At 36.5% G+C, this 23,022-nt stretch overlaps 1 protein-coding gene across 2 annotated transcripts in view; it reads left to right on the forward strand.

The window, feature by feature from the left end:
• Positions 1-23,022, forward strand: part of LOC112049049 (centrosomal protein of 164 kDa) — a 26,243-nt gene continuing 3,221 nt past the window's right edge. Inside the window, exons 1-19 of one of the 2 annotated variants that reach the window (XM_052886145.1) lie at positions 1-210; positions 1,352-1,463; positions 3,260-3,407; positions 4,982-5,438; positions 8,080-8,293; positions 8,527-8,831; positions 9,492-9,681; positions 10,049-10,976; positions 11,608-11,785; positions 12,688-12,845; positions 13,656-13,817; positions 14,810-14,910; positions 15,196-15,370; positions 15,993-16,107; positions 16,954-17,025; positions 17,640-17,709; positions 18,623-18,756; positions 19,679-19,836; positions 22,639-22,783. In XM_052886145.1, the coding sequence (XP_052742105.1) occupies positions 144-210; positions 1,352-1,463; positions 3,260-3,407; positions 4,982-5,438; positions 8,080-8,293; positions 8,527-8,831; positions 9,492-9,681; positions 10,049-10,976; positions 11,608-11,785; positions 12,688-12,845; positions 13,656-13,817; positions 14,810-14,910; positions 15,196-15,370; positions 15,993-16,107; positions 16,954-17,025; positions 17,640-17,709; positions 18,623-18,756; positions 19,679-19,836; positions 22,639-22,783 (3,889 nt within the window). In that variant the 5' untranslated portion in view covers positions 1-143. Of the gene's footprint in view, positions 211-1,351; positions 1,464-3,259; positions 3,408-4,981; positions 5,439-8,079; positions 8,294-8,526; positions 8,832-9,491; positions 9,682-10,048; positions 10,977-11,607; positions 11,786-12,687; positions 12,846-13,655; positions 13,818-14,809; positions 14,911-15,195; positions 15,371-15,992; positions 16,108-16,953; positions 17,026-17,639; positions 17,710-18,622; positions 18,757-19,678; positions 19,837-22,638; positions 22,784-23,022 lie in introns of those variants that run through there. The other variant, XR_008251559.1, reaches the window with a different exon arrangement.

Genomic DNA, 23,022 nt, shown 5'->3' on the forward strand with positions numbered 1-23,022 from the left:
CAGTTGTCAAAATTTTCTTTTCACGGAGAATTTATCGCGATTTTCCACGATTATTCAATAATGAATATTAAATTTTCAAAAGTTAATTACAGCTGCGTTAGTAGCGGCATTTATTTGAAATGAAGAAAATATGAGATCTAAATATGAGTTCGCCGTCGGCGTTGGTGTGCCGCGAGATTTTCGACGAAAACAGCCAGCCTTCTGCCGAAGGTTTGTATTGTTTGTATTTTGTATAGGATTGCGTTTTTCTAACAGAAAGCCTCCCTAATTTTCTTTGAGAGTACGCTTTAAATTATTTACAGTTAAAAATGTCGTAGACATATTTTTCGCTACAAGATTTGTTACACTGAATAGAGACAAATTCATCTAAGCTAATTTTTCTTTTAATTTATACATGCACAATAAATCGCACATTTTCCGTGATCAGTGACTTTTTAGATTGATGGACTATTTTTTTTCTTTCACATTAACTATTTTGTATGCCATCCTTCTATTTTCTAAAGTTCATTACAGGACCTATCTATTGATAGAGGGAATGTAGAGTACCCTTACTTAGACCCACCATGCTGCTTCAATGAATGGCAGACTGAGGGTGATGTTTGACTCTGCACAATCCCCAATTTGATCCAACAGTAATGTTATGTACTAAAACCTATGACTGTACATGCTCTGAGGCATTGGAGTGTAGTACCACTAATTATTAAAACTCACCACTGGACATTACTGTGAATTTTTGGAAAAATTAGCCTGTACCTTAGCTTATGATTTTAAACCATAAGACTACTAAATTAAACATATATCACACTAGCAGAAGCTCCATTGTTTCACCCACATAGTAACTGTTCCTGCATGAATATGGGGATTAATATAGCACTCGAGAATAGTGTAGCTTAGCAACTGTGAAAGGATATTTGAAATAGATTCAGTAGTTTCAGAGCCTATACAAAGCAAACAAAACAAACATAAAAATATATAATCAAATATTTCCTCTTTATAATATTACTAGCAAACGCTGAGCTATGTGAAATTAAATGATTTAGTAAATGCTGAGGAATTAATGTGTTTGATGAGATTATAGTCCATAGACTTATCTAATAACGAAATCATCATCATAGTCATCATAATCAATCAATATACATCTACAGCTGGACATAGGTCTGTTGTATGGACTTCCAGCATCCAGTGGATCCCTATTCTATGTTGTTGTTCCACCTAGTGGGGTATCAACCAACTCTACTTTCCGGTGTGGGTGTGCCTCCTGCACCTTGGGAACCCAATATCCATCAGCTCTTTAAACTATGTGCCCTGCTCAAAATAACATCAAAGTTATAAAAATGTGTTTTATTTTCAGAAATATCTGATTATGCCTGCCAGTTGGGCATTGATCCAGACAGCGAGAGCCATCTCCTGCCGCTGGCTCGAGATGGCCTCATGCAAGCTCTGCCTGCACCATGGAAAGCTTAGTGAGTTTACTGTTGTCTTAGGTGTTTTATTTATTTACTTATGCTATAATACTACTATACTATGACAATATTTATCTATATATATATATAAAAAGAAAGTTGTGTTAGTTACTCCACTTATAACTCAAGAACGGCTGAACTGATTTAGCTGAAAATTGGCAGGGAGCAGGAGAAGGACATAGGATACTTAATAATTTTTTTTTTATACTTTTTTTTACAGGTAGGGTAGGGGTAGGGTAGGGTAGGGGTAGGGTAGAGGTAGTTGAAAGTTTACATCGAGTTTCACGCGGACGAAGTCGCGGGCGTCCGCTAGTTTATGAAAAGAAGCAATAAGAACACTTGGGCTATTAAGACAAATCTAATGATATATTAATTACGTAAATACATTCAGCGGTTTGGAAGATAGAGGTAATAAAGAATATTATATAGTTACATACATGGAGTCTGCTTGCACAAAAGTTACCCATTCACTCTTGTTGTGAAGGTGCTCATATCAAATGTGTCGGGTAACACAAAATCTTGAAGCACATTCCACAGTTCTTATTAGAAATGTTGATTGATGTGAAACATTATGTATGAGTTGACTGGATGTCTACAACAAAACAATGGAGATAGAAGAACTATTGATGATGATGAGTCCTATGTTGTTTCTACATCATATACTATCAATTTTATCAGTTACGCCCATTGATAGTAAAACATTAGTATTCTATGTGAATTGGCAAAATGAATTATGGTGTGTTTTTCTATTTATTTATTTAAGAGATTAAATTGAACAGTTAGATAGGCTAGTATAAAAAATAAACTTGCAAAAAAATACAACAAATTGAAATCCATTACTTTTTATACACATATTCTATTGTACAGTAAAATACTTTCAATCAATGAAGGTCAAAAGACACGCCTTTGTCGCGTGCTCTTCATTCCTGTAATAAATGCTTGCAAACATTCATGTGAGCTAATTAATATTCACATAATTTAATAATTATAAGCAAGATATGTTGTATGAGTATGTAACTAAAATTTGTTGTGATTTTTGTTCATAAATTCAATTTTGTTTCTTACTTTGTGGGCTTAGTTATAATTGTATATTTGTAGGATTTTCACTTAAAAGGCAGATTCTACTGAAAAAAGCTGGCAGTTGTTCCTTTTATAAAGAAGTTTTATTAACAATAATTTTAATTTACAAAGTTAGTTTTACTTCTAGTGTAAATATGAAAACTGTCTAATCGCCTTCAAGCATTTTTTAAATAAAAATAAATAAATAATCTATGTTTATTGTAGACATACAAACTTTATTAATAAATTAATAAAATCTGTATGGATGTTTGCTACTCGGTCTGTACGAATCGCTAGAAATCGTTTCTAACCGTTACCTACTTTTTATAATAATTATGTCTCAGTCTATCTTGCAGTTCTATGTGGTAGAAAATAAAGTGTTTTAAATAAGAATAAATAACTAAATGTATTTGCGTGAAATTTAGAATGGAGATATATGAAAGCTTAGATTAACTTAAAAGTTACTTTTTATCTCTTGAAAAATCCATGCTTCTCGGGGGAATTGTGATAAAGAAGGTGTGGATGTAGTATCTTCTTTAATATAAAGGCGAAAGGTCATCATGAAATATTAAAAACCGCTTAACATAAAAAATTCAATGCGGCAGGGAGGTAGATTATAGTCAGTAGACGTCCATTAAGAAGGAATTTTGCGACAGGGCCGGATTAAGGAGGTCTAAGGGCTGATGATGTCCAGGCATTCGTTTCTTGTATACAATAATGTTGTCTTTCATCATCAGTTTTGATGAGAAGCTGCAAACCCACTACTACTACAACGAAGACACCAAGAAGACTCAGTGGGAGCATCCTCTAGACCACGTGTATCGGGAGTTGGTGAAGAAAGCGCGCGATGCCTCCGTGCAGGATGACACTTGCGCCTCTGTGCAGGTAACAATACGAAGACACATATTAAGTACATGCCACTCTTTACTATACAGGGTGCTCGGAAGTATTTTTGACAAGTCCAGTTATAGGAGCCGAGCTGCATGACTAGTTTTAAAAAAATATATATTTTGTGTTTTCATACAAATAATTCAAATTATTCCCACTATCCATGTAACACTCTGTACTATACAGGGTGCTTGGAAGTATTTCTCAAAAATTCAAGGTTTTGACAAGTCCAGTTATACGAGCCTCAAATCCAGTTATACGAGCCGAACTGCATGACTAGTTTTAAAAAAAAAAACTTTTTTTATTTTCATACAAAGTAATTCAAATTATTCCCACTATCCATGTAACACACCTTTGTCTTTATGCCTTTATCTATCCTTGCATTTTAAAATACGTAATCGTGGTGGTAAGACTGTCGATATCGACGAGATATTGCAACTGGCACTCCACACTTCACTATTAGTAAGCTACTTCATGATATTTATCAATGAAAAAGTTTGGCTAGTTCTTAATAAAAAATGCCATAATTGGGACACATTTAACCTTAGAGAATAAAAAAAGTTATGGGAAATACTTTCGAGCACTCTGTATAAAGACACATATTTCATGTCACACTATACTACACAAAGACACATTTCACATGTCACACTATAATACACAAATTATTTTATTATTTTCCTATTGGTCTTTATAAATGGCCCACTGTATGGCACAGGCTTTAAAAGCTGCTGCTTGGTGAGTTTTTAGTGACAATGTTTTTGGTCATTGGTGCTCACATCTTTGTCATAAAACTAGGGTTCCGGTTAGGGTTTGGTTACGTCCTAAACCTAGGGGTCAGGGAGAAATCACTATTTAGCGATAAAGCAGCCTTTTGTGTATCCTGCTTTCTTCATAATGTCTCTGTTTGTCTTGTTTTTGTTATTATGGTGTATAAAGTATAAATAAATAATGATAATAACCGGAGTGGACGAGAGGGACAACATGCTCTCAGAAGTATGTGGGTGTATTGCCCCCCAACTTCCATAACTCTGGCTTGAGAATTTTTACTGAAAATTTCTTAGAAGACAGAAAAGCTCTGAACCTGACCTAGAACCTCGTAATCCGAAGTTAGATGGACAAACCAATAACTTAATCATCATCTGGTTGAGCCTTATTAGAACAGGGGAAATTGAATTTAATTTTTGTATCTAGGTCAAGATTAATTATGAAACGCTTTGCCAGACAGTGAATAAATTAAAGCTCGAAAGTGATTATGCAATATTAAGAGTTTCGTCAGAGTAAAGATATATTGCATACTGTGGTTTCGTATATATAGTAACAGATTACTAATCTTGTAATTTTTCATTAACAGTATAGTCTTTTTCGAAATTAAGAGTGGACTACATTAAATAGTTTAGTTATTCAGTTTAAAGTAAAAATGAATTAATTTCTCTCATTAGTCTCCCTAGAGATTTAGAATGATGGTTGCTTTACTTCTTTTATAGATCGTCACTTATCACCATGTTACCATTAGGTAGCTATCAAAGCTGAAGTTGTCCTTGAATAAAAAAAAATCAATATTCTTTTATCAGGAACTTCTCACGTCGGAAGAGAACACCAAAAACCTCGAACGCGTCGAAACCAAAGTGGAAAGCGAAGATGAAGATCTCAGCACGGACAGCGAACAACACGCCTCAGACGTTAAAGACAACACAAATCCAACCTTATTACCAGGGAATAGGCGCTTAACTCCTTTGGGCCGACCACCTTTAGCACCGCTATCAAGACTGGACAAAAAACTTGGTGATCTACGGATATCGCCTTTAAGACGTAGCACAGAAAGTCCAATATCCCCTAAACCGGTGTTAGTGAGGAATATATCTGATAGAGATATATTAAGCCGACCGACGTTCGAAAGGCCAAAAATGTTGTTCAAACAGCAATCTGAAATCATTGATCTGAGAATGCATGTATTAACAAGTCCGGAGGAAGAGAATTTCAGTCCTTTGTTGGCGTCTGCAAAAATAGAAAAGGGTTTGCCTTTGGCAGGTAAGTCGCTACAATTATATTTTGTTCTCTTTCGATTATTTATGTCATCATCAGCCTGTAGCCGTCTACTGCTGGTTATAGGCCTTTCCGATAACGCTCCACTACACAGGATCCTCCGCCTTCCTCACAGCCACTTCCCACTACCTTCTTAATGTCGTGGGACATCTGGAGGGCGTCCTATAGGGCGTCCTATAGTGCGTCCTATAGTGGTCTCCACAACACGTCTCCCCCAGTGGCCATGTGTTCTGCGACAAATATGGCCCGCCCACTGCCACTTTAGCTTGCTAATCCTTTGGGCTTTGTAGATTAATTTAGTTCTCCTACGGATGTCCTAGTTCCGTATTTTGTCTGTCAGCCTCCTTGTTGAAGTTGTATCATTTGACGGAGAGAATGGTATTCCTGAACAACTTTGGTGGTGACATTATCGACAATTATGGGCATCATGATGATTTTCCATATTCATCATTAAACCCACTTGTCTGCAGTAATGGCTAAGTTTGGCAGCATTTCCTCCAGATCTTGCTCAAGATTATTTATTTATTTATACTAATATTATAAAGAGGTAAGATTTGATTGTTAGTTCTCCTATGGATGTCCTCGTTCCGAATTTTGTCGTAATGTCAGTCTCCTTGTCGAAGTTATTTCTACCAACTTGTATTATTTGACCGAGGTATTTGTATTTCTGAATAACTTTGGTGGTGACATTATCGACAATTATGAGCATCGTGATGACTTTTCATATTTATGATTAAATCCACTTGTCTGCAGGAATGGCTAAGGTTGGCAGTATTTCCTTAAGATATTGCTCAAGATTATTTATTTATCTATACTTCTATACTAATACTAGCGGACGCCCGCGACTTCGTACGCGTAAAAATTGATGTAAACTTCTCTACCTCTACCTTACCCTGCTCGTAAACCTACTCAACCCTAACCTACCCTACCCCTACCTTACTCCTACCCTACCGCTAACGCTAACCCTACCCTCCCTCCACCTTACCCCTACCCTAACCCTACCCGTAACCTATCCATACCCTATCCTACCCTACCCCTACCCTACCCCTACCCTACCCCTACCCTACCCTACCCCTACCCTACCCTACCCCTACCCTACCCCTACCTTACTCTTACCCTACCGCTAACCCTAACCCTTCCCTACCCCTACCTTACCCCTACCCTAACCCTACCCTACCCGTACTCTACCCCTACCCTACCTTACCCTACCTTACCCCTATCCTACTCCTCCCCTACCCTATACGTTCCATATCCTTCCCCTACCTCTACCTTGCCCCTACCCTACCCTAACCTACCCTACACTTTCCCTAAATTATCCCTACCCTACCTCTATCCTACCCCTTCCCTACCCCTATCCTATCCCTACCCTCAGCAAAATTGGTCTAGCCTTTTGTGCGTGGTGCAATGACCAAAAGACTATAATTTCCCAAGCGACTTCTATGCTAATACTATAAAGAGGTAAAGTTTGTGTGGTTGTCGGGGGTAATCTCTGGATCTACTGAACCGATTTGGAAAATTCTTTTACCAATAGAAAGCTACATTATTTGCGAGTGTCATAGTTTGGTCCTCATATTCACACGGGAACGGGTACCACGTAATTGAAACCGCGGGGCGTCATATAGCGGCATTTTTGCGACTTTTAGAAATTTTGTATTATCTCCGAAACTATATAACTAATTAACATACTGTAAAGGGCAAATATTATCTCTATAATATCCTTGTGATTATTATATAATTTATTTTGATAAGGATTTAAGTTTAGTTGTGTAAATAATGACGTAAACCTTAGTTTAAAATTTAAATAATTTATTAAAGTACTAAAGGTACTATATCTGCTAAAATATAAAAGATAGATATATGGTGTCGCGGACTTTTTTGTAGAACTTTTAAAGGTTCAAAAAGCCTCCATACATTTATTTCAGTTATACGCAATGGTTGAGGCAGCGCATGCGAATAAGTAAGTTTTTCGGTCCGACCTGTAAGAGAAAACCCGCGATAACTCAGTAGTTATATATGAAAAAAATACAAAATATAGCCTATAGCACTCCCCGATAACGTAGCATTCTACTGGTGAAAGAATTTTTAAAATCGGACCAGTAGTTCCGAAGATTACCCCATTTCAAAGAATTGTTACAAACTTACAAACTTACAAACTTTACCTCTTTATAATATTAGTATAGAAGTATAGATTATAAAGATGAAAGATTTGATAGTTTGTTTGTATGTTTTGAATAGGCTCTGGTACTGCTGAACCGTTAAAAAAAAAATATTTCACTGTTAGGAAGGTACACTATACCCGAGTGCTACAGGCTATATTTTATCCCCTTATTCGGGAAGTCCGGATCGGGAGCCACGTGGTTGAAACCGCGCGACGTCTGCTATTAGATAATTATAAAATAACACCCCATGCATAATTTTTATAACCCTAACAAACCTTAATTTTGGCAGGATATGCTAGGATCATATTGTACAATGCTGCCTTATGTCCGTCGTCATTTGGCTTAGGTGTTGAGTCAATTTGAAGGCTTAGATTTTAAGCCTCATGTGTTCACTAATGCTGAGCTTTGGCATGAAGAGTTCTGCGTGTTTGTGGTAACTGTTTTATTTAAGTTTTGTATTATTTCAGGCAAAGGAAGCATGTTTCTCAAAATATCTCGCTCAAATCTACCGAGTCCGGACACAGATAAATCTTTGCAATTAGACTCTGTCACCAAGAGTGATCCACCTAAGGGCATACTCCGTGAGAAGACGTCCGATTCTATACAAAGGAAAGCCGAAAGCGTTGTTTTTGGGAAGCCCAAACAAACGCCCAGCTTTGAAGAGGATAAGAAGAGTGTGAGGTGAGGAAAGTAGGAGTTCATTCTTATCGACCTTACTGATGCAGATCAATTGAATTTTGGTGGGTGATTCATCAAAAACCTTTTATAGGACACTATGGGTTGATATCCTTAGTAAAAAACGTTTATTTTGGTATTATGTCTCATCTAAATCTGAGAAATGCAACTTTTTTTCTTGACAATCAGATAAGATATTTTATGGATTTAAGATTTATATGTCATATATGTATTTTCAGATTTAAGCTAGAAAATTTACCCGAACCGACAGTCAGTCCCGGTTCGAACAGTTCCTCAGAACAAAACGACGCGCAGAGCTCCATCATCAGTGCCATACCGACCATGCCATCACCTATCATACCCTCCTCACCTATCATGCCGTTACCTTTCACACCTATCACGTCCAACATCACTCTGACACCTATCACACATCCCACGGCTCTGAACACTTTGTCTCCTTTAGTAACGAGACCGCCTCTGCCACCAAGGTTAGACAGTCCGAGGGAAATTAAAAGTGTATCGGGATCTGAGAGAGAATCTTTAGGTGAGTTAATGTTGAAATTATATTACATAAAAAATAACAGGGTTTCTTAGATATATAATATTATCATTTCTATAATATATTAGTTAAGTTCTATTCAAGTTGACGGTCGCAGAACGACGCGTTGTAAGATGATTGTTCCTTGTTACTTATTCCGCCCTAGGTTCTTTACCTTAATTTGCCCACTGCCACTTTGGAGAATATTTAGTTGTATCTACTCTATTTCCCTTATATCTTTTTGCAAATAACTTTTTAAAATTACAATCGAAAGTTACCTTGTTTTGTAATCTTTATGTGATATGATATGATACATCTACTACTGCAATATAATGTAAATTTTTGCATGGAATTTTTTTAAGCTCTCAAACATCTGCTAGTTTATTTGAAATAACGGATTGTTTAAGTTCTCATACAAGTACAACTCTGTTTTATCGCGATGAACCCTATTTCCTCTGGGTTTTCTAATACCACTTTGAAAGTCTTCACAAAAAGGCCCATGTTGAGAACCAATAATGTAGACAAACGTTTGCGAGTTCTTTCGGGACCTTGGGCGTAGAAACAGGCATTTTACTTTGACTTCGCTAATATTATAGCGATGTGTGCAGCCTTGGCATAAGAGGCGATGTTTTTCCACTAGCATATAAATGAAAATTCTTTTTACAGACAGCGAAAGCTTAAATCGTGGTACATCGCCTCGCCGTCGTCTCATAAAACCACCGCCGGCTGAATATATAAAGCCGGAGTTATTTCAAAAGAATTTCCAAAAAATATCCGATTTGGTGCGTCGCGCCGACATTGATCCACCATCTGTAACTTTAGACGAACCTAATTCGGAAAAAGGGAGTAGACCAAGGTAACTGCAATATTAGAATACTAATTGTATTGTTGCACAATTATATTTGTATGTTGTCTCAATTATATAAATCAAACTTCAGGTTAACGCACTACCAAACTTTAAATAGAACTGCCTTATCATTTAACATAACATAAGATTACAATCTAACTGGTGTTAAATCTTTTAAAACACTCTACTGATGTCCTACAAATACGCCACGATGTAGTTAATTTGAACATACTCGTAAATTTACAAGATATTTAAAATTATTCTATTTTGAAAATTTGGTATTTTTTGTCAGGTGTCTTTAAAAATACATCGCTTATTGAATTTCAATTATTTAAGTTTCATTTACAAAATTATGTAACTCTTTGGTTTCATATAGGTCGCCATTAATACCACTCAAAAGCAAAATCTCTATAAACCTCATGGAAAGTATCGAATCTGAAACATCTATCGATTCACCAGACCGAGAATTCGCTAATCTAGATTTAAACGACTTGGATGATTCTAACAAACAAGAAGTGACAGACTTAAGAGAGAACGAACGGGAAAAGAGTCCAAGACTCGAAGACAATTCTGAAAAAACACATTCCAAAGCCAGCAGTGACTCTGTTCACAGGTCTCGAGACATTCCAATACCTCAAATAAGAGTTCCTAAGTTAGATTTTATGAACAAAGCCAAATTTACACATTCCGATTCCGAGGATTCCAGAAAATCTTTACATGACGAAGAAAATAAGAACAGTGCTAGATCGAATAGTATTGATATACCTAAAGACATTAAAACGCAAATCAAATTATCACCTACACCAAGTTTAGGTTCAGACAGATCTCCTAGATTAGAGTTTACTAAAAATTGGTCTAGTCCTTTATCTACATTTAAACCCTTAAATAAACCAGTCGTAAATCCTCTAAAGTCGTCTGATTCTGCATCAAGTTTAGGTAAAGGCTTGACAAGTCCTCGACTAGATGGAGTTATTCTTTCTCAAGGAAAATCTAGCTCCGATAATGTAGTTGTAGTCTATCAATTTGAAACTCAAGACGAATCTCCGAAACCTGTAAAATCTCCACTAATCCCCGATATGGGAGTAAGAGAAATGTTAGAAAGGAACAAGCAGGATGAAAGGAGAAGATTAGAGTTGTCAATGCAAAAAGAATTGGAGATAATTCGTATGGAATTTACGGCTAAAGAGAAGAGAATGAGAGCGGAGTTGCAAGAAGAGTTCAGAGAGGCGGAAGAGAAGTTCTTAAACGATAAGAGAATGAGATTAGCTGATCAAGCTTTAAGGCACCAACGGGAATTAGAGGAAGTGAGTTTTTTATTTCTCCTAGCATGCAGACAATATAGCAGTTGAAATTTTATACATTGTTTATTATTTTTAGTATGTATTACATGTGTCTCAAATTCTGTTACAATTTAAGAAACTCGGTATGTCTTTTTGTTACGTTTTCTTCCCAAAAGCAGAAACATCTACCTGATTTCTTATTGTTTTATAATTATATGTTGTGTATGGATCATTAATGGGACTGCAAAATTGGGGCGAGCTTTACTAGATATGAATTCCAGGGCTAATAGATCTTGAAGGACGGAATCTCAGACTAATTACATAAGTGCCTCGCTAGACTTTACTTTTCTGTCAAAGTATGTGATAAACGATCTAATGAGATTATAAAAGCTGTCTCTATAGTATAGATGTTTCATAGTTGTTTTCAATAGTGTTTGTCGGTTCCGGTCCGTAAAATCCGGTCAACAACCTCTTATTTAGTTAAAGATATAAATGTAATCTAAGCTTGTATGTATGAATGAGGACGGGACGTTACTAAAAGGGTCTCCTGTGAGATCAGTTCAGACCTTGACTAAGAGGGTTGTTAGGACCAATTGGCCTAGTCATAAATAGTTTTTATAATATATCATATTTAAATAGGTGCGTAATTTTCAAGGAATTGGCGGAGGCCGAGAAGTCTCATAGACAAGAATTACAAAGTAAGCTAAAGGATTTTGATTGGAAGTTTCACAATGACGCCGAGATGGCTGCGAAGCAACACGAAGTGAATATAGCGGCCTTGAAAGATGATTACAGCAGCAAATTCAGCGAGTTGAGGGAACAATTAGAGATTGGTAAGCACAGAACATTTGTACATGTACAATTAAAAACGAGGGAAAGTATCAATAAGTGGTATAAATAAGTGTAATAATAGGTAGTTGGTAGAAATAAGTGGGTATTTGATGACTTGAGCTCAGTTAATTGTTAGGCATCGTAGACGCCGTCACGCTGCCAGTCGCGTTAGTGATTTTGTGCAATAATGTTTTCTGTTGTAATAGGCTTGTTGACACTTTTTTTTAAATGGTTCTTGGTTCATTATCGTTCTACTAGATTGAAAAAAAGAAAAAAAATCATATTTTTTGAGACGTGATTAGGATGCAAATTTTCGTTTTTAAATATGTTTTTGACAAGCTAAAACGCCTGTCGGCCATGATGGTCTATATTTCAACTGTTTCATGACGTCACTATAACAAATCCCTTACAAACAGTGCGTTTTACAAAAATATTAGATAACAATTAGTTTGACGTTTAGTACATCAAGTAACCTTGTGACGTCACAAAATGGACGACAATGTTTTCACGTTTGGAAAATTTAAAAAAATACATGATTTTAAAATTAAGTTTTATAAGAAATCCTTAAATTTTACTAATTAATATAGATATATTTTGGACCCATATTCCATGTACTACACGAAATTAATATTGTTTATATTAAATTTGATATGAGTAAAGTACCCTATTAAAAACATGTAATGTTAAAAAAATCAGTTTTAGAAAAAGATTATTGACAATGCCATGCGACTTCGATATTTTCAGCAACGGATTACAATATTAATAGAGATAATGTCACTTCTATGTGGCTTTGGTACTCAAATATAATGTTCTTTAAACATCAACAAAACCATGTAGTTTAAACCTTATTTTTGCAAAATGTTTTCTAACAGTTTCTTGATAACTTTTTTACATATTTCTGTAGAAAACGAGCGCGCCCTGACCGAAGTCCACAGTCAATTGCAAATGAATCTCAACAGAGAGAGATCTCGTATGATCGAAGAGAATAGAGCAACGTTGGAGACATTGAGGGAAGAGCATACAAACAGGGTTACCGAGTTGAGGCATGATTATAGGGCGGAGGTGAGTTTTAGTACTTTTTTTTCTTTATTTTCCGTAACTCGACACAACAATCAACTACTACTACTATAAGAATTTAAGACTTTTATATTATACACAAATAATCCTTTAGGCTGTTCATCTATTGGTACGTAAAGTCAAACTTTACCTTACCTATGGTATTGTCTTTTACAAAGACTAGTTCTCAAGTCCAGTCGTGTGTGTTGAGTTTAATTATATGTGAATGTGAATTTATATGAACTCGTTGATCAACGAGATGGCTCATTAGTGCGATGCTTTACGTCGTCGCAACTGTATCAACGGATTTTATGCCACACATGACGTCGCAGTGCAAGAGGACGACGCACACACTTTGAGATAATAAAAGAAAAAACGTTTATTTTAAAATTGTTCCATAGTCTCACTGTGGTGTGTTGAACACCTGAGCACTAGTGTCTGATGTCTCAACCATCTGAGCAAGACAAGTTCAAAACTCTAACATAAAACACCCTGTCATGTTCAACAATTGATGATGATTGAAACAAGTGAAACACTCTCTGTTGAAACTTTGCAACGGCACAACGCTTTATTGTTGCATGTCATCTATACTAATATTCCGAATTGATTTTGCAATTATTTTTACTACTGGAAAGCCATTTTATTTGTGATTGTCGTAGCTTCTATTTTATCCCCGTATTCTCACTGAAACGGGAACTACGCGGGTAAAACCGCGGGGCGTTGGCTAGTTTAGGAAAACGACGCAGCGTCGAAGCTGCGACGTCGCAACGTCACGCGATGCACTAATGGGGCGTCGCTCTGATGTGTAATGTAAAGGTGGAGCGTCTGCGCACGCAGCACGGCTGTCACCTAGAGGAGCTGCGCGCGCGGCTGGCGGGCGAGCGGGCGGCGGCGGCGCGCGCGCACTCGGACCGCGCCCTGCACGACAAGTACAAGTGCCTCAAGGAGAAGTACGCGCGGCTCAAGCACGACGTCAAGGTACTGTGTCGTCCCATCGGAACATTCACTTCTTATAATAAAAGGACGCACAATCATGTAGAAAATTTCACTTAAAAGCTGGCCAATTTTGCTTTGACAGTTTTAGAATTGCTCGTATAATAAAGCTGGCCAATTTTGCTTTGACAGTTTTAGAATTGCTCATATAATAAAGCTGGCCAATTTTGCTTTGACAGTTTTAGAATTGTTCATATAATAAAGCTGGCCAATTTTGATTTTAGAATTATTGGTAAAGAAAATTATATCTAAAGGCCTTTAAATATAGTCCAATATTCAATAAAACCCCAAATTCAGACCAAATTCAACCTTAAGCATTGAGTTTAAGGTTGAATTTGCAAATGCGGCTACTTGAATTGAGTGCCAAGAAGTTGTGCTTGGCACTCATTGAGTGGTGACGTTTTTTTGTGCATCCACTTTTTAATAGGAGATCGATGCATCACAACGAAAGAAAGGTTTTATTCACTTAACGGCCGCTTGAGTGTGCTATGCTCGGAGTATTATTGCATGACCTCGCGATATTCTGTGGTCAAAGAATCTTTATTACTCTTAAAGAATTTACAACAGAAACAACTATAAATAAATCTTATTAACTATTTTACAATCAGCTGAAAGCAAATAATTTTTTTTTTTTCATCTATCGTCCATAAATTAGAGTAAATTAATAGCTCAACGGAAAATGGTCCGGACTCACAGAGAGTTAGACAATAGTCTGGCGACGGGGGGAAAGACTGCGCGGGTGTGAAACCGTGCGTTCGGGTAAGTGAGGTGCGTCAGTCGTGGGCTTTTCATTCATCTCTACACGCCCCCCGGCCCGCGCGGACCATTACACTTACAGCCTTTTACGACTGTTTGGAGGAGATCGGGAATATTTATCATATTTAAAAGAGATGGTAAATATTCTTTTTTTAAAGAAAAATACTATACAAGCTTGTCGATGGAGTATTATTGAAATGGTTATTGTTTTCCTCCTGCAGATGTCAATAGAGAGGCGGAACAAACGGCGCGAGATGAGCATGACGACGGGCTCCGAGACTGAGAAGTCTAATTCGCACAAAGCTAACCAATCTTTGGAAAGGTAACGCTCATTTTATTTATTTGGACTTCTAATTTATCTAAAAAAATTTATCGAAAATTCATATGAATGATAAAATTATGTTAGGTATTCATAATAGTTACCATTTTTATATTTATTATTTTTGACAAAAACTGAAAAACCCTGAGTGATATTGTAAATTAGAAAAAAAAATTTAGAGAGTGTAAATTTCCTAAAATACCTCTGACTACAATTTTTAATACTATTTTGAAAAATGTAGGGTTTAACCTATCTGTTGAAACATGGGCATATCTCTTTTATTTGTAGATGTAAAGAACTGAACGAGACGACATCGGTGAGTGTCGCGGTTGAAGCTGAACCAGCAAGGACGAGGAACAACAACCCCACCATCAAGTTCACCGACGAGACGTCTTACTCTGAGAGCAACGCGCCCAAGTCCGTCGACAACAACAACGACGAGTGGAAACTTAGGCGGGATACTGTGAGTATCTCTTGTCTCATATCATAAAGCATCTCATATGTGAATTTAGATCATCATCATTATTATCAACCCATATTCGCCTCACTGCTGAGCTTAAGCCTCCTCTCAGAATGAGAGGGGTTAGGCCAATAATCCACCACGCTGGCCCAATGCGGATTGGCAGACTTTACACACGCAGAGAATTAAGAGAATTCTCTTATATGCAGGTTTCCTTACGATGTTTTTCCTTCAACGTTTGAGACACGTGATATTTAATTTCTTAAAATGCACACAACTGAAAAGTTGGAGGTAACCCTCCGGATAAATATTTTTATTTATTTCAATGCTTGATTAAAAAATTAGCATGTAAAGGCGGTCTTATTGCCAAAGTAATCTAGCCCAGACAACCTTTGGTTGGGGAAATCGATCATATGTAACGGTTGATGCGGCAAATACAATTTAAGCCATAAATATTATAGTATGCTTATTATAGCTTTATTTTGATGCTTGTTATCCCAAATTCATGCAGACGATATAATAATTATTCAACTTTCTTGTAACATTAAATAGGATCGCTATAAAATGAAATTGTTTTAAAAACTTAACTTGTATTTTAATAAAATAAATAATAAAAAAATTGCAGACTCTACAATCCGACACATCACAAATATCAGCGTTGAAACATCCGCGTACGAAGAGGAACAGCGTCGCCTTCAGAGAACCGCCTCGACGGAGACGAGAGAGAGATAGAGATGCAGGTATGCAAAACGTGTTTAGTTTTAAGATTTAAGTACAGTGTAAACTCCATGTAACGTCACCCGATTTAACGTCTAACTCGCTGAAGCGTCGATATCACATGGCTTTGGTCTAGCTTGCTCTCCATACAAAGATGCACTCTATATAGCGTTACACCCACTCTCTGTAACGACAATTAAGTAATAAAAAGTACTTCTTAAGTTGCCAAAATTAGTTTAAACCGTGCAGCTGTCTACGTTCTTTTGTCGCTTTACTATCCTAGCCCTTAATAAACTCGACTGTCGGCATCATGCAAAAAACACTTTCTAAGAAGTTCGTTCTTTTGTTTACTAATTGGGATTTCACTTGTACACTGTTGTTGACCATGACTTATAAGTAGAAGTCATGGACTTAATACGTTATCGTATTCGTAGTTGCTCACAAACTTTCAAACAGTAAACATGGCTATTAAAAGAATTAACTAAAAAGTTTTACTTATACATTTTTCTTCGTTCCATATAACGACCACTCTCTATAACACTATAAAATGCACAGTCAGTTACACAGTACAGATTACGTATCTGTGGAGGCGTCCACAGATCCGCATCGTACGTATCGGACGCTTGGCATAAAAACGTAAGCTTTTAAAGCTCAAGTTTTTATGAACATACATTAAGAAGGTGTGATTTACGTTTTTTTATTATAATAAACTACACACACAAAACCACATAAAACCACGGGCATGTCTCTCAATAAGTTCAAAGTTGGCTATCACAATTAACTCATGACATAACTTGACATTTTAAAAGTGCTTGAAAGTAAACCTATATAAGTGAAATTGACTTTTTGATTTGTGCACTTTATAACAGGCGCCACCACAGATTGTCAAGACTCTTCAGACGCCACTACAGCTGATGAGAAACCAAAAGAGGCAATAAACGGTAAGGTTCGATAGATTTATATTTTCATGATAACCTTTACGTATTATCTCCATTTTTTTACATATGGAAATACCGGCCGTACATAATTGTTGTTTTTAGAATCTCATAGATCAATAATAGTAAAAGTAAAAAAGCTACATAGATATGTTTTCAGTATAATCCATGTTGCTAATAATTTGGCCATGAATGGATAGGTATCTCAATATAAGAAATTAAATTAATAAATAAGATCGCTGGACTGAAGTTTAGGAGGTTATTTAATAATATTGACTATTGTTATAAAAGGTATTTCAAAGTAAAGCAGTTAATTGCATAAAAAAGGAAGGTACTTGGCTTCAGTCAGTTTAAGAAAGTATGTAGTAATGTAGGTATAGCAAAATTTTGAAGTTGTGATTAAAATTCAACATAAATTATAAATTTTAATAGAATTATCAGCTGTATTGGAATGACCCGAAATGATTTATGTATTTCGAAGTTACAATTTAGCTTTATTCTAAATTATAAAGCCGATTGTAGGTTAGTTTAAAGACGAGAAATTAAACAGATAGGCTTTACATTCACCTCATTTTCGTAGATTAGATTATAAATGTGAAAAAGGTGAAAATTATTTCCAGGTCACGGCCGACGTAGGTGTTTTACAAGATTAAAATCAGCATCCACGTCGCGACTTAACTATTCGCCTAAGTATGTGGAAATATAAATAAGTGCCATTTTATTTTTCCTTTCGAATTTATTCTGTCATCCTTCTAAATGCTTACTTCGCTATGAGTAATCAAATTTCCGTGAAGATTGATATATTACAGCATTTTCATGATTGATTTCTTTGAAATTATAATAATTTATCAAAAGAATATCTATTACTTAATTAGTTATAAGTTTTTGTATGTCTATTACAAATGATTTTACAGTTTTTTCTTTAATTATATCAGCACTGCATGTTTTGACACTAAATTTAGGGGCTAAAAATCATAATGATTTTTGCGGTTTTGTGGTGGTGATTCAAGAGCACAAGATATCCTTTGATTTTCTATTTTTTGTCGTATATTATTGTTTCTAAATGGACTCTAATCTGTTCCCTAAAAGTTTCTAAAAATTAGACTTTTTAGAATCGGTTACCATTATTGGGTGATCATAAATTGATCTGTTGTAAGCTTGGACCAAGTATTGTTGAATATTAACTTTGCAAATAAACTTTCAAGTAGTGTTGGGTTGTAAACTTATATTATACTTTGGGTCTAATGTCAAAGGGAAGATAAATCTGTATAGATATCCATCTTTTTTTGAATTTAGTCGAGGAGTTTTGTTGAATGATAATGGTAATGTCCGTTACAGAATCGATACCCCAAATTGTGTGAAATTGTGTAAAAGCACAAAATACATAATAGTTATAAGGGGCAAAAAGCTTATAGATGTATACTATGGAACAATTAACGAAAATTGGTTATAATGAATAGTCTAATCGCTAGATGTGATGTTTTGACTGATTCAGTTAACCTTACCATTGAGATAACGCAAATATTTTATTACTTGCCGACGATTTTAATTTCATTTATTTATTATTCTTATTGACGACAATAGTTACGAATGTTTTGTCCAGGCGCGGCGAAGGTTGGTCCAGCCCATTAGAATCCCTAAGGCAACAGTTGCGCAAATTAGACGACTTAGAAGACCAGTTCCCAGATTTGGCGTGTCAACCGGCATATAGTTTACGATATCCATTCTCTGAGCTGGGTGAGTCCAATTTTGTTTTATTATCTTTTATATTTTTACCATTATTATCAGACTAATTATGGGTCCTCTATTTTATTATACTATGCGTTAATTTTAATGAGAGATTTGATAAGTACAAGGTTATAAAACAATGATTCAGATTATTTGAAAGAGTCTTCTTTATTTATGAGAAGTAGAGTTTATTTTTGCAGCCAAACAGAATTGCTGAGTTTTAATTAAAAGGGTGTGGTTGCGTTAGTTTGAGGACAAACAAGATATTTTAGTTTACGGCTTTGTTGATATGTTTAACGAAGTACTGGAAAGCGGTACATACGTACATTTTTCTAGTACTAACAGTGCACCCGTTAGAGGATTAGCTCAACCGCTTTATGATGTCGAAATTCGAAATTATAAGGCTTGACTACGGAACCCTAAAAACAAGGCTAAATATAAATTGTTTTTTCTACTCCCATTTCGTAATCCACTCAATATAAAACCTCAAACCATATCACAAAGCTACTCATTCCTACAGGTCGTTTGGTAATGCTCATTATCACACCGGTAAACCTTTAACCGGTATTTTTTTTAAAGAGTTCTATGGTATTAACTACAAAAATTCAGGCTTTCTTATAAGAGACAAAATCTAGGAGACCACGCCGAGACTAAATCTAGGAGGCCAACATCATCATCACATCAGCCGATGGACGCCCACTGTAGGACATAGGCCTTTTGTATAAAGACACCATGCCCAACGCCAACATTCAGTGAAATCCCAAATTCAGAGCAAATTCGTTCTTAAGGATTGATTCTTAAGGTTGAATTTACAAATGCGATTACTTGAATTGAGTGCCAAGAAGTTGTGCTTGGCACTCAAGTGGGGGCGTTTTTTAGTCGCTGATTGTGCATCCACTTTTTAAAAGAAGATCGATGTCCAAACTCCTAGGTGCGGTCGCCACAGCTGACACGCCCGAGTTGGAGTTCGTCCGGCACCGCGCGCTGGTGGAGCGCGAGGGTATGCGGCGCGCGCGCGCCGTGCTCAAGCGGCGCCGGGCGGCGCTTCGGGAGTCCCGGGCCTCGCTGTCCCCGCACAGGGCTCCTTCGGTAGGTGGACACTAGGCTGAGAACCATCGCGGGCTCTGCCTATTGCACTGGTTGTAGGGTTTGAAAGGGCTTCTGAACTAAGCCAAAGTTGTGGTTTATGCACAGGGGCGCGCGAAGTCCTAGCAAAGGTTTATGTGGACCTTCATCGGATGATGATGGTTATGAGCAATTGCAGCAGCATATAGATAATGCAAGCAATTTCCCTCTGTAGAAGCTGCCTTCTAAACTGGTAGTAAAGTCACTATATCAGACAATATTGGCTTTTGGAAAGGCGTTACTACTGCGTACTAAGTCCAAGTTGCGGTGGTTATACAGGAGGTGTACTAGAGAATGTTAAATTGTTTGCATAATCAGTCTTCTGAACTTGGTAATTAAGTGATTATAAACAAACAATTTTGGCGTTTGGACAGCGAGTTAGTCTTAGTAACTTAGCGTTTGGAAAGGGCTTCTAAAGTAAACCCAAAGGCGCGTATATGCTGATTTTTTGTTAAATCTTTTCAGTAAAATCTGCGTTCCAAACTTGGTAATTAAGCCATTATAAACAGACGATTTCGGAGTTGCACCGCGCGCGCGCGCTGCTCGGTGAGAAAGAGATTAGGCTGCAGCATATCGAGTGCGCAGAGTCCCTAAAGAGGCATATGTAGGACTTCCATCTGTTGATGTCACGTTGATCCATTGTACCAGAGAAAGCTGAATTTTCGTTAAATCTTTTCAGTAAAATCTGCGTTTCAAACTTGGTAATCAAGCCATTATAAACAGACGATTTTGGCGTTTGGCCAGCGAGTTAGCCTAAGTAACTTAGCGTTTGGAAAATAGTTTTAAACTAAGTCCAAGTTGTGGTGGTTACATAGGAGGAGCGCGAGGCGACCGAGCTCGAGGTGGCCTTGCACCGCGCGCGCGCGCTGCTCGGTGAGAAGGAGATTAGGCTGCGGCACATCGAGCGCGCGCTGCGAAGGCTCGCCGAAGCGCAACCACCGCCTTTGATACAGGTGGATTTGACTGTGCGCTTGGTTTACGAAGTGAATATGTCTTTGAGGTCGATAAATTACAATTTGCTTTTCCAAAATTTTTTTGAACTTAACGCATTTAACGAATTTAACGCATGCGTCAATAGAAGAAATGAAATGTTGTTTTTTCTTTCCAATATTAATAATTGATGAAACAAGGAATTGGTCCATTTGATCTTAAATGGACATTAGACATTACACGCCCAAATTACGCGTCGCTTTTTAAATGCTCGCCGGGGTTACAAAGGGATTTTTGGCATACATGGCAAAAATTATGATTTCAAAAGAGCGAACTGTTATAAAATCATTTGATTAACAGATAACCTGCCTTTTGAACCGATATAGCCTACAAACAGTCAAATTTGCTATTTCAAAAGTGCTTCCAAAATTTTTTGATTTTGAAAAGCGTGTAATCACTTTTCCTACAATGTGTTTCCTACAATTCAGTTAATAATCCACTGTTTCAGTGTCCATTTATAATATTGTTGTTATTCCTGGAGTATTTCATAAGCAGCCATGCCCTTCAGACTAAAAGAAAAAAAACAAAAATTGTACTTTATACTTCTCCTTTTCTCATTCTATCATAAAGAGGGAGACTACTAATCCCTTAATCATTGGTTCCACGTAACATTAAGCCTTACATATATTTTTGCTAGATCCATAGTTCGGAACCTAAACAAGTTTTATGTGGATAACATAAAATTTAAAATTTTATAAAACCCCCGAAGGTTATGAACTTACTTATTACACTCTTGATTAAGTCATAAATATTATCTTTCATGTGGGCTTTCATTTGAGACCCCATATATTTGCCATGCCATGCCATGCGTGATGAGCCATGCGTGATGAGTTACAAGTGTATCTGTTATCTATGATCAGAATATTATCTATTATCAGAATAATATTTACGACCAAAGACATATTCGCGTCACGGTGATCCGAAACACTCCGATTCATTTTTCGGTTGTTCATTTGTCGTTCGTTTGGTTATTTTCTTGCCTTCATTGTTATTCATGCCTTGGGTTACTCGCGACTTTATTTGCTTTCATTGTTATTTATGTCTTACGTCACTCGCGTCTTTATTTGATTTCATTATGATCCATGTCTTAGGTTCTTCGAGACTTTATTTGCATTAATTGTTATTTGTGTCTAAGGTTGTTCGCGTCTTTATTTGCTTTCATTGTTATTCATGTTATTCACGTAGTCGTTCACGTCTTTTTTGATTTCGTTGTTGTAATGTCTTAGCTTGCTCATGTCCTTATTTGCTTTTATTGTTATTCATGTCCTAGGTTTTTTGAGTCTTTATTTGCTTTCATTGTTATTCATGGCCTAGGTTTTTTCAATAGCTTTCATATGCTGCTAAAGAAAGTTTTTTTCGTTGCTTTTTCATCTTGGGTTTACTCATGTATTTATCAATAATAGTATTAAAATGCATTTTCTATTGTTATTTACTTTACATTTATGCAATTTAAATTTGATTATTAATCCAGCATTAGTATTTTTAGATTCATCATTAGTACAAATATTATTAGTTTTTTTTTCACTTGATAAAAAATTTACTTATGAGTGTCGCATTTTAGCTTCAGCACTACTTTGTACAACATTGTACATAGTTTTGTTCCAAAAATATATTTAAAAATAAGATTTACAAAAGTATTTTAGTATGTAAATAAAAAAAATCAATTCAGACTAGGATCCGCCAAAAGAAAACGTAACAACAAAACAGAATCTAGGCCTGACAATTTGAATTTGGTCCGATTGGAAATTATTTTCGAAAATTTGCTGCATATTCTAGGAAGCAACGACGAGCGAAGCGTCATCGGGTAGCGAAGCGGCGAACGAAGTGGAAACAGGCGGAGCGGTGCTTCGCTCGCTGCGGGCGCTACACGCGGACGTGCGGGACATCTGGCGAGCCCTGGACGCTAGGAAGCTAAGCAATGGTGCGTATCATCCCTCAGACTAATCACTTAAGGACTAGTTCGTTCGTTATCAACCCATATTCGGCTCACTGCTAAGCTCGAGTCAATGCGGTCATAAAAAAACGATTCTATAGATACAGTTTTTATAATCGCATTAGATCGTTGATCATATACTTTGACAGAAAGTAACGTCTAGCAAGCCAGGTCCTTATGTAATTATTAGTCTGAGGTCTGACTCATAAATCCTTATTATCATTATT

This window comes from Bicyclus anynana, chromosome 16 (assembly GCF_947172395.1).
Source record: "Bicyclus anynana chromosome 16, ilBicAnyn1.1, whole genome shotgun sequence".
Taxonomy (NCBI): domain Eukaryota; kingdom Metazoa; phylum Arthropoda; class Insecta; order Lepidoptera; family Nymphalidae; genus Bicyclus; species Bicyclus anynana.